Source organism: Pristis pectinata, chromosome 24, assembly GCF_009764475.1.
Source record: "Pristis pectinata isolate sPriPec2 chromosome 24, sPriPec2.1.pri, whole genome shotgun sequence".
NCBI classification, from domain to species: Eukaryota; Metazoa; Chordata; class Chondrichthyes; order Rhinopristiformes; family Pristidae; genus Pristis; species Pristis pectinata.
Genome location: NC_067428.1, coordinates 6,780,639 through 6,793,491, shown reverse-complemented (window position 1 = coordinate 6,793,491; position 12,853 = coordinate 6,780,639). Strand labels below are relative to the sequence as shown.

At 36.1% G+C, this 12,853-nt stretch overlaps 1 protein-coding gene across 7 annotated transcripts in view; it reads right to left on the bottom strand.

The window, feature by feature from the left end:
• LOC127582375 (lysine-specific demethylase 4B-like) overlaps positions 1-12,853 on the bottom strand; it is a 252,246-nt gene that overhangs the window by 122,490 nt on the left and 116,903 nt on the right. For all 7 annotated transcript variants that reach the window (XM_052037556.1, XM_052037555.1, XM_052037552.1 and 4 more), the window contains one exon: positions 2,499-2,548. In XM_052037556.1, the coding sequence (XP_051893516.1) occupies positions 2,499-2,548 (50 nt within the window). The remainder of the gene's footprint in view (positions 1-2,498; positions 2,549-12,853) is intronic.

Here is a 12,853-nt window from a genome sequence, read left to right as displayed (position 1 = left end):
AATACATTTATGGTGCTAAATCTTTATCACTTCAGTAATTCCAGTGAAAAATTGTTTATAGTATGGGGCTGACCTCTTTTAGCGTAAGAAAACAAGAATAATGTTCACCAACAAAATTCATAACCTTTCATTATAAAACAAAAATTGAAAAAAAACAAAAAAAAATTTATTCATATACAGAATTGAACGCAAGCCCAGCACTTATCGCCCACACTAATTTCCCTTGAGAAGTTGGCACTGAGCTGCCTTCTTAAGCCATTGAAGTCCTGAGAAATAGCACTTTTCATTTGGTGGTTCCAGAATTCAATGAAGGAACAACAATAATTTCCCAGTCGGGATGGTATGCAACTTGTAAGGGAAGATTCAATTATCCTGAACATATGCAAGTTCCAGATATTTCAAATGTGATACTGTTGCATCAATAAGAGTCTGCAGCGTAGGTAGGTGTGTCACCTTCTCCCATGGAGATTCCACGGCAAATTTAAGTAAATTGGATATTGAATTCTCAAGGATTTAGCAGATATTCATTTTGGTTATGAAGTAGTGTATTAGTATATTCCAGAAACAGAACTAACTTAGTTCCCTCAATAAATGACAGCAAAGGTGCACATAACTGCCACCCTTGACTACAATTCATTCCACCTGAAATGTTTGAAGGTATTTCAAAACAGTAATGATATAAATATGTATTTACTTCTGTTCATTAGCATTGTCAGAGATCAAGCTCATGAAGAGGATAATAAAATGAATTCCACAATGAGTTAGGAATACATTTCCAGCAATGAAATAGAAATATTTGATTCTAATAAAGGGTGCTAATTGTACATAACCTATATCTGCCACAATAGCTGCCTACTACCACTTTCTGATGCATTTCTTTTTAATGCTATTAGCAATCTGTTTAAATGCCCTCTATAATACAGCCAACTCTACTGAATGATTAGCACAGATAACAGGTACATCATCATTTCTCTGTGGTCCATAATGTTTTGGTGAAGACAGTTCAACATGATTGAAACTTTGCTATTAATGTTCTACATTAATCACAGAAAAATTGAGAAAAACAAGATCTGGAATTTGTAGCCAATAACAGTGTTGAATTTATTTGAAAGGTGAAAGTGAAAAAAGTAAGTAAGTTGTCATCCTTACTATCTAATTAATTCAATACTGTCCCCCCAGGCTTGTCTCTACATGAAAAATTTTACATTAAGAATAACTTGAACCGAGTTCTGAAAAAGATCTACAGAATCTCAGGTTCCTTCCAAAGTAACATCTGACTCCAATTACATTTATAGTCATTGTTTTCAGACCAACATCTCTACATCTCAAATAGAACTTGAGAAAATGTATTTATGTAGACCCTTTTATGACCGTAGGACATGTTTTCCAACCAAATTCTTTTAAGTGTAGCTTCATCCAAAAGACTGCATACAGTTACAGTAGGCATGCTGATATCCATTAGTAATGTACACTTTCTACACAAGATTAACTGTAGACTGTACATGCTAAAATACACACACAAATTCATTGGCTATGCGTTTCTTTTACCAGGCATGTTTGTGTTCACGAGACAAAACTATAAACTGCTATTAGCAATAATGGCATTCACATGACATTTCTCCACTACTTGAAGCTGGTTGATGCCCCAGTACAACAAAGGACATCACATAAATAAGTTAACTATTCTTTTACTGATACATTCCCTCATCACTTCTAGCTGTAGGTAACATTTGCAAACAGTACACAGTTTAAATGTGGTGCTAAAGAACATAAGTAGTCAGAATGTACTTGATATGAAAGAACAGAAGTTGCTGAAAGAACAAAAATGCTTTTCTAATGACAATATACAAAGTTTGCCATAATGAAGTCAGCTACTAGTATATGGTCCATTTGTTGATTAATTTTTGTGGTCACAAAGTAGGAAGTGTATCACTGTTGGGAAATGGCAATCTCTTCATCTTGCAAGGTAACATCAGCTTCAAACAAACCAGTACAATAAACTAACACAGGCTATACTCTCCAATGTCTTGGCTGCATACTTAAAGCATCATTCCCTACTACACTAACATAAGAATTTAATTGATCCTATCAGCTATCCAGGTGGCCACTCGAAGAATATCAAATTTTTGCCAATATTTATAGTACCTGTGAAGTGAGGATCAGAATATGTACCAAAATGTGCATTGGTCACATCACAAGAAAATGCTAACACCAAGTTTTCATAAAAATAATGTAGCCATTTAAAAAACTACATTAAACCTTTCAACCACTGCAGCTTTAAATCCTAGCACTATGAAAATAACTGGTATTTATCATTTCAAAGTTACCTTGGTTATTATTTCCTGCTCCTTGCATTACCATAGTCTCATATTGCTGTACTTGCTTTATCTGTCTCCTTGAGCACTCTTGAGGATGCAAGATGCACTACTGCAAATACATATTTATAAACAATGAAATTATTTCAAAAAGATGATTTGCTGATATTTGTGCTTGCTTACCTTTTGCCAGCCGTTCCAGCCTTTTCCCATGTTCTGGAGGTATTGCATACCTGCAGTAAATTAGAACATGTCAAATTAGTCTATTTAAATTGTTGTACAACTTTGTAATACTTTTTGTTTCAATTGTTCTGGAAATGAGAACTTAGCTTTTCAAGCAGAGATTGGCATTTGACCACAGCCCTGAATGATATTTCGGAAAATCTAACCATTTTTATTATCAGATTGCTACATAAGTTTAACGTGGGTCCCCTGTGGTCTTCTGAATATATCCTATGACTTTACACACCCTCCCTAGGACATTGGTGTGCATAGACAATGAAGCAACTTCTGTGAATCTACACACTGGTATAAGATAGGTAAAACAACAAAGTATGTGCCCACTAATGCCAATTAAATCATCAGATAATTGAGAAACCACAGATCAGCAGATATTTTTTCTACTGAAGGTAGTATTCCACAGTTGGCTACAGTTCCACTACTAAGTCTATCGAACTGTCCAATGAGCTTGCTATTAATAGAAAGAGTTCACAGTACCCTTTTTCTCATTGCTCTATTCCCTTCCCCACGACCCCCCCCCCCCCCAATTCCACAAGGTCATTTTTAAAGACACCATGTACAGCAAAAAAACAAACTGGTAGAGGAACTCAGTAGGACAGGCAGCATCTGTGGAGGCAGAGGAATGATTGACATTTCTGGGCGAGAACCCAATGCAGAATCTTGACCTGAATTATTAACCATCCCTCTTCCTCCACGGGTGCTGCCTGACCCACTGACTCCCTCCAGCAGTTTGTTTTTAGCTGTACATAATAACATGTGGCTTGAAAAGTGCTGCCATAAATCTTCAAGAATCGCCACAGTTGATAGGACATTATATTAAGCATACTTTTAACATAGCATTTAAATTGAATAGGTCATGGCTTACAGAGAGAGATAACAAACATCTCCACTTGCAAAGCTGAATTATAAGGCACAACTCAGCTGAGTTAGTCACTGAACTTCAATTCTGGAGATACTGATTATCGTTTGCTTGTAGCTGTCACATAGTCGCTACATAATGTATTAGTTTCACAAGTGCAAAAAACGATGAAAGTTGCACAGTGCATTTCAAGTGGATTTGACAAACACCCTTCAATGTGAATCCTGGCCAGAGAACCACTTCAACACCACCTGTAAATCAGTCAGATACTAAAATTTGCTAATCCTTCTGAAGAAAATTAATACTGAAAAATATTTTTCAAAACATAAGAATTGTTGGGGTATATTCAGTATTTACTTGAACAACTTCAAACAAAATAATTGGCTTTAACAGAGAATGGAAAATCTAAGTTCCTTTGAGAAATTTATATGGTTAACAAATTACATCCAATCATTTGCAGAGTACTGACATGACTGCAATGCTTGCATTAGGTTTAAGGTCCAAAGATCCAAACATAGGTGAGAAACAAGGTTTTCTTTGGTTCCACTTGAACTCCCAACACAAAAGTTTCCATTTGTTATTGTACAATAATTAAAACGCCTCTTGGGGAAAGAAAACTCAAGTGGCTAATCCCAAAACTGGTTTCTAACATCACACTGCTTAAAACTAATCCCTAATCAGTCCAAAATAGAGTTCTACCAGTCTGCCTCTGGGTAAGAGGGAGCTGAATTTTGTGATGTAAATGTCAGGAGCCAGCTAAGGAGGCACCAATCTCTTACCTAAACAACTGTCAGTATAAAAGGCAGCTGAACACTTTCAAGTGCAGATTGCAATAAACCCAAATACATCAGGCTTATCCCCTCAAGTGCCATGACTGCTCTGAATGCATACAAATGATGCTTTGCATTAAAAATACAATGTTTCTGCTTTTGTATGAAACACATAATTAAATGAATTTGAAATTCAGTTGAAAGAAAATGAGGAAGAATAACAATGCAAGAGAACAGATTCATTTAATGGAAGAAAGGGAAAAAAAACTTTCCAAAATCAAAATCAGAATGTCAGCTAAAAGAGACTCTAAGGGCTGCTATATGGAAAGTACCTACTTATTATTCAACACTCCATGAATAGTTCTCAATATTATTCGCCTGCAGAAAATCCACTAATAAGTCAAAATGTGCAGTTGCAAGGGATGTCAGTTCCCAAATTCCAGGATGCGACTTTTAGACAAATATCAGGCAGCGGGGTACTTTCAAGAAAAGTTTGAAACTGTATGCAGTTCAATGTGTATGACATGAAATGTGACCTCTTAATCCAAACTTCAGAACACACATGCTGAAAACTGTTTTTGACTGTTCATTAAAATGACACAATAGCAATTATCAATGAATATTTTAATTAGCATGCACTATTTCAATTGATCTTTTACCTATACTTTCACCTTGAAATTTGAAACAGTTCACTTTCTTCCCTAATCACCCTAGACATGAACCAAAATCTGTAACAGAGCTTGTCGCTGGAATCCCATCTACAAGTGATTCACCATCTCCAGTGATGATGCAAAACCATGATGACAGGATATTAACGGGATAACACAAGAGGAAACCTTACCAGGAAACAGACATCAATTCAGTTATATAAACTCCATTCTTCTTATATTCAAATTAAGATGGTGCTTACACAAAGCTTACTACAGGAATACAGTATGATACATTAGGTTCCGGTGACGTGAGTACAGGACACCCAAGTTCCCTTGAACAGCAATACCTATAATCCATCACCATTTAAAAATAGCTTCACTTTTAAAATTTTTAAAACAAAGTAGATGGCCTGCATTATATTCCATTTGCCGAGTCCTTGTCCACTTATTTAGTCGACCTACATCTCCTGAAGTTTCTTTGTAACCTCCTCATAGCCACCTTACTTGGTACCAGCAGGAAACTTTATGTTATACTTGATTCCCTCATCCAAATCACTGAAAAAGATCATGAACAGCTTGAACCCCAGCACTGATCACTGCGTCATCAATCCAAAAATGGCCCGTTTATTCCTAGTCTGTTTTCTGTTCATTAACCAACTCTCAATCCAAGCCAGTATTTTGCCCATAATACCATGCGTTCTAATTTTGTTCAAGCAACTTGTATGATGCCTTACCAAAGGCTTTGTTAAACTTTAGGCTGAACCACACAGAAAATGCAAACTTGTTTGGTTAGCTCAATCGCACAGACAAATTAGGATGATGCAGACTAATCAATCATCCAAAGATAAATGTGAATTATTTTGATGCACAAACATTATCACAAATGCATATCTTAAGAATAAAGTTGTGTAAGTAAAACATGCACATTAGTGTTGTGATATTAGCCAATCAACAAAAATAAAAAAATATGGCTGTCAACAAACATGAAAACATACAACTGTCAAGTTGGTCAATACAAACCAACGTTGAAGTAATAAAAAAAATACCAGCTATGAACCTGCATGAAAAGGCACTTCTGAAATTATTTTGAACTACAGTCACCATTTACTCACCTGCTCAGAGAAAAGTGAATTCACTTACAAACAAATAAACAGCCTTGTCCAATGATTTTTTAAGAAGTAGTTTACAATACTGTCATTGGATTTTAATGGAGATATAAAATACACATTACCCTAATACTCATTTTCAGATTCAAGGGGAAAACATGACACACTGGGACCTTCTGGAAGCAGAGAGACATTCATGCAGAGAAAAAGTGCACTCATAATAATAGGGAAAAAAAAGGGTCCTCGCAGGAGAGTGAGCAAGCACATGAAAGGAAGGAGGAAGCAGAAGAACATGTATGCCAGAAAGTGAAAGGCAATGAATAACCAAGAATACAAAGTGTTTGAGGGCAAAATAGAGACCACAATAGGACACACAAGATTTTCCCCAGAAGCAGCTCCAGGGTTGTGAAGTTATACAGATATAGATGGGATTCCACAACCAGCTACTGGAGAGCAGAAACCCAATACCTGCTTTTGTGACACAAAACACGACCCAATGTTTCAGGTTACACATCCTTTATTGTGACTTATCTTCACCACAAACTAATATCTTCTACTTTCTCAGGATGTGACTGACACTAATTACCTTGTTTTTAATTCTCTTCCTACGATAAGGATACATGAATGTGCTTAAGTTACAATGGTGACTATTTCAAAAGTATTTCACTGGCCCTAAAGAACTATAATACATACGATATAAGTGTAGACCATCGTATAAATGCAAGTCTATTTTAATTAAATCATACTCCCCCAATTACAGTTTCTAATACATGATAAAAAACACAGAATATCATTCCATTAAATTTAGTGATGAGTTACTCTTCTGAAATACTTTTGACATGTCAAATTTATCTTTATATTTTTGTGATCTAAAGTATTTAAAATAAAAAATTTAATGCACATTGCACTTACTTGAAGCTAATGAGCCAAAACAAAATTCAGTTATTGTGTATTGCTCTACTTACATACAGACATTAAAAATTAACTAGGGTACATCCTGCATAAATATAGATCCAATCAATACACGTCAAACCATCCTGCGAGGAAGCACCATGATCTGTTTATCTCCTTCTCTCCCAAGAGTTCCTTCCTGAACCTAAAACAGTTTTGCCTAAAACATTAAAGTAAGATCAATCCCAATATTCTCTGCCAGATTAAAGATCACTATTTCACTGTGACTCAGACCTGGATTAGCAGCAGGAAAAAAGACTACTACCTTGCTTGGAATAGATTTGCTTATAGACAATCAAGAGTCCTGGACAAACATTTGCCCACAAAACTATTCCAAACAATACTGCATCTCAGATTTATTTCTTTGTATGAAATCATCAAGTGGGCAGACAAGCATCTGCACGTAGCCCTTTGCCAGTGGGACTTCACTGCCCCTAGAATGGGCAACGGTACAAGCTGAATAACTGGAGAAGGAACCTGTGCCTACGATCAAAATTAGATTTCCAGCTATTCAGATCCTTTTCCTTGGTTCTGCACACAGTAAAGAAAATGCAAATTGTTACCTTCATTAATTGTTGGCTTTAATAAACAGCTAGCTTTGGCTCAATAAAAAATAAGCTTCATTTGTTCCACTTAAAATTATAATCTACAAAGTAACTAGGGCAAATTTATTGTGTAAATTAAAATGGGAACATTTTTCCCTTAACTCAATTGCTGACAATGAAAGGTTTGTGAACTGAATACACCGTCTCTTAGTACATAATATTTTTAAACAAACACTGATTTTTTTTTATATATACACAGCATCTCATAAATATTCCACAGTTTAATGCCTTTGACTTTCTCTGCTCTTCTTCAGTTTAGGCAATCGCAACTCCAGTAGTATTTCAGATTTGTCACTCTCCAAGTATCCAATTATTTTATGTAATCTCTTTACAACAGGGGCAGCCTCCCATTGCTCTGGATTAGACAAAACTCATTTGGAACTTTTAAGCAACAAAATTGACCTGAAATTGACCAGTATTTAGTGAAATAGATTGTCTCATATTGATGGGACAGCAGCTATACACCAGTGAAGTTGTTTTCTTTCACACTGAATGCTTTCAAATAAAAGTCAAGGCAATCTAACAGGGAGTAGTAACCTCCTTGGGAAGACAGTTCCATGCAGATAAAAGTTTTATCCTTCCTACAAATAACTTTGTTATTATGAAGCTATTTACGAGCTTGGATGTAAGCCTGAACTTGGAAGACTTATACCAGACCCTCCCCACCTTTATAATATAAAGCTGCCACTGAACTGCAAGGAAAGGTCTAATGATGGGCAGTCACCTCTTCAGCAATCTGGAAGCAGAGATAATGGACAATGATATTCAGACATATGACACTTACAATTGCCACTTACTGTGTTCATCTTATCTTTACAACTAGCAATTACCATTTGTAATTAACGTAATGCTGTATTGTAGAAATGGATTATTACATCAATCACAAAAGCCCTGGAACAATAAATTAGTTTTCTTTCTAATCCATCAAGTTCTTTCAAAATCAAACATACCTTACTTCATTTCTAATATTGTTAAGTAATACAAATCCATCAAAGAGGCTTTATATATTTAAGATTTTTTAATAGCTGTCATTCTTAACCTTTTTAATACCTTAATCACTAAAGTACAAGCAACAGTCAGAAAGGTTAATTCCCATCAACCATCCACCACCCTTCCCAAACTCCATTCTTTTTTAGTAAGAGCTTAAGGGATTCATTACTCACTGAAATATGATTCTGGTCAGGCTGTGAATCAATGCCACTATCAGTATTCCAAACAACTTCATCTTACCCAACACAAAATTACCTCAATATATAGAAGGCACAGAAGTCGAACAGTCCTAACTCTCTCTCTTTACCATTCATACCGTTATTGAAATTTGTTTCTAAGCCTCATTATATTCACTAAACATTGGACAGGGGAGTGACATGATCCCAGCAGAACATTAATACTTGCTGAAATCTTCTTTTATTTACTGCCACTCAGATTCCAGTAAACTGACAACCATGAGCCAGTCTCTAGTCTTTACATTACCAAATCATTACACCATAGAAAACTGTGGCCTAATGACCTGCTGTCAGGATGAGAAAATCACACGTGTAAATATGGATATTGATTCCAATTTCGACCTCTCCCTCTCACAAATCAAATACTAGTGTGAAAGATAAAGCTGTATATCAAAACCAACTCAAATCATCACCCAGCCTGGCATCCTTCCTCCCTCCGCATGGTTCGGGACTTCCCTAATAGTTCAGTGGTGTGGCACTGTGCTTTCAAAACAAGCAGATCACAGATTCAATTCATGGCTTGTATGAACTTGAGTCGACTTAGCAGGGGCAACCAGCTTGAAAAGCCATTCTAGAGCCCCCCAGACCACCCATGCAAAAGCTGCTTGTGAAGCATTCCTCAAGAACTGAGAAATCTGGCAGATGAACAATATCTAAGAAATCAAACAAAAGAAAACATGAAGAGAGGAGGGGAAAAGGAGAATCAAATACACAAACAAAGATGACAGGAAAATGCACAGCATGACCAGTAACACGTGGATCAGCATTTACTTACTGCCACATGCTGCCTGACCAGCTGAGTGGTTTCAGCATGTTCTTATTTTGTTTGAACTTCCAGTTGCTGCAGTACTTTGCTTTCTGTTCAAGGACAGAATTAGCCACAGCAGCGGCATTTGCCAGTAGTTAGATTTTCCTCATTAAGCAACATAATCCGTAAACTCTGCTACTGATAGAATTGCATCCTACAGTTAGCAGCTAAAAGGATTTAAATTCTTCTTCCACTGTATGGCCAGGAACTAAATAATTATCTCCATTAGAGAAAAGTTCAAAGAAGAAGAAATGAATGTATCACATGCAATCAGATCTCAAAGTGATAGAAACAGCAAGGAAGACTTTGCCTTCTTTTGGAGTTTATGTATGTCGTATCTAATGCAACTTCAAAGTAATCATATGAAGCACAACCTCAAACATTCTAACATTTTATACGGCATATCACTCCATTACACGTAATGATTCAACAGCTAGCTTTGTTCCAGTACATTGAAGCTGAAAAAAATTTTCACCCACAGCCACTGTACTGCTAATTGATGATTACTAGTTGTTTGAATTGTATTCTATAGCCTCAACATAAAAACCAGGAAGGAAATAAAACAAGTCACAAAAGAAAATCTATTCACTTAACTTGCAAATTGCCTTTAAGCAAGCTGGGAAAAGGCAACAGCCAGTCATAGGACAACAGCAAGGAGAACATGGCAGATGCAAAATTACACTTGTAGCACTCCCTATATTAGAGGCAAAAGCCTCTAATTCACTTTCAGCAAGGTCACAACTTGTACAAAACTAGAAATGACAAGTGCCATTTGAAAAAGAGCTGAACGTGTAAGCAATAATGCCATGTTAAATAGCAGTTAATAATTTAATAGTTAACTGACTCTATTGACTAGAGAGTTTGCAATGCAGAGTTCATCTAATCATTCATTCAGCATAAAATAAGGATTTATTTTGCCAATTCTCTCTAGCAGATAACTCACGGTGAAATGCTATTCCCCAGGCAATGGCACACTTCCAAGTGATTTCTCTTTTGGGCGTCAGCAAACTGTTCAATAAACAATACCAAAGCCCATCTCATCCTAGACATTAAAATGAATTCATCCCTCCCTCTACTTTCACACTGAAATGGTGGTCTGACCACAACTTCATGGCACTGTGTGTTCATTGCAGAGATTGGTGCACTAGAACATCCAGACTGTTCTTTCTCTTTTATTTTAATGTTCTTCCTAAAAGGTGTTTGAATATCGAATACTTACCATGTGTCCTGCCAATCTCTGGGAACCAATCCAGAGTTCAGTAAAAGGGGACTGGGACATTCACATGATCCCAAATCCTTGTAATCCTGAAACGTGTATCAAATGATTAGGCTATTTTCAAATTCTTAATTCTTTCTAAAATGCGTACTTAAGACTACATGTTTTATTACTAAAATAATTCATTTTTAATGGTCATGCATCTTCCAAACTGAAGGCCAATGCAAAGCACTCATTTAATATTGCTGCCAAGCCAATGAACTCCTCGTAACCGCAAACATTCTTTTGACAGTTCTGTTACTATTAACAACTGGAAAAGCTTTTCTCATTAATGGATCCACATCTCTATTAGCCTTTTAGCTGAAGGAGCATCATTCTTTTCTTGAGCTGTTCCTAGCCCTTGGATGTTTTGTTGAGTATTAGATGCATTTGGAGATTAGCTTCTTTCATTATAATGGTGGCCATACTTCAAACAAACTTAATTGGTCTTAAAGCACTTTGAAACATCATGACAGCTACTGTATTAATGCAAGTTCTTTCCTCATCCTACTCACAGAGCCTCAGCTAAGATCAATGAAAAGGACAGATCATAGACTGAAACCCATATCATCACAAAACCCTATCAAGGATAGAGTTTATTAATTATTGGTGACCATTAAAGTAGGCTCAGAACAAGCAAGCAACCAGAACAAGCAAAAATGTAGATTGGATGGTAACAACATATTCTTCTCTATTACTACAACCAGTAAAAAAAAATTCACCCTCTTGACCACAGATGAAGGTTTCTGCAGCGAGTACAAAAGGATAAGGAAAAGAAATTCTCATTGCAAAGAGAAAAGAACCCGAAGAACCCGAGCTTCTTCAGTCTTTTCAGGTAGTTTAAGCTCCTAGCTTTGATACAAACCTTGCAAATCAGTTATGCTTTTTTTTTGCATTTGGAATAAAGTGATCAGAACTGTGTACAATAAGTGTGGTCTAAGTTTGACACAAGTTATAAGTAACTTCTCAACATTTCAGTTTAATTCCTCTGAAAATAAAGCCCACAGCTTTATTTTCATTGTTGGAAACTTGTTAACTTACTAACTGAAAATGAGAAGACACTCCTCTACAAGTTTTCTCAATCTTTCTCAAGCATACTTTTAATCCTATTTACATAATACATCCCAAAAATAAAATAGCAGTAAAATTGAAATAGTTTCTGAAATGGAATCATTTAAAGCAGTACTTTCTACTGCTTAGTGTTAAGCTGAAATACTGCCTAAGATGATTAAATCCTACAGGTTTCCAGGAAGAGAAATCGCTTTCCTTATTAAAAAGCAGTTTACTAAACCCTCCCAAGGTAAATCAGCTTAAGCTTTGTCAAATCTGCGGACACACAACCAGGCAAAACCATCCAGCCATACTTTCTCTTACTGCAATATGCAATGAAATAGATGAATGCTTTGCACCAGCTAGATACATGGAATTATTGTGAGCAGGTGCATTCCCTAAGAAAGGATTTAGTGCAGGTCATGACCTAAACTTATACCTTACAATAGTTGATCAGTGAGGCGGAGATAAATTTTAACCTCACGAGTGTTTTCCCATATATTGTGGCAATAAGTATAGTCAGCGTTAGGACAGCTGCTGCACCTCCTCGTTATGCTTTACTCAAGCTTACCAAGGCAATGTTAAAGTCTGAGGAACTTTGCTTGTGGCACCATATCAAAATTACCTTCCTCCCTTCCTCTGAATGGATATCAAGCTTCACTGATTGAAAGTGCAGGTTGAGAGGATTATTTTTTAATCATTACAGTTAACTATTAATAAAAGACATAATTATCTTGTGGACAAAGTAAACCTTCTAGCTTAGGGAACTTCTATCAAGAGACAGAAATGTTAACATTTTGCAATATGAAGCTCATGCGAAAAAACAACTCTTTGATTTCTGGGGCCAAATCAATTTATGCATCTTTACACAATTGTGTTTCAACTCAGCAAACATTAGTCAAATACATTTAAAGTATTTTCATGCTGCACTTTCTCATGCAGTTGGAATGATGTGCCATTTTTTGTTCATCTTACAAATATGTTGAGCTGAGATCAGTTATTAACACCTTTACCACAA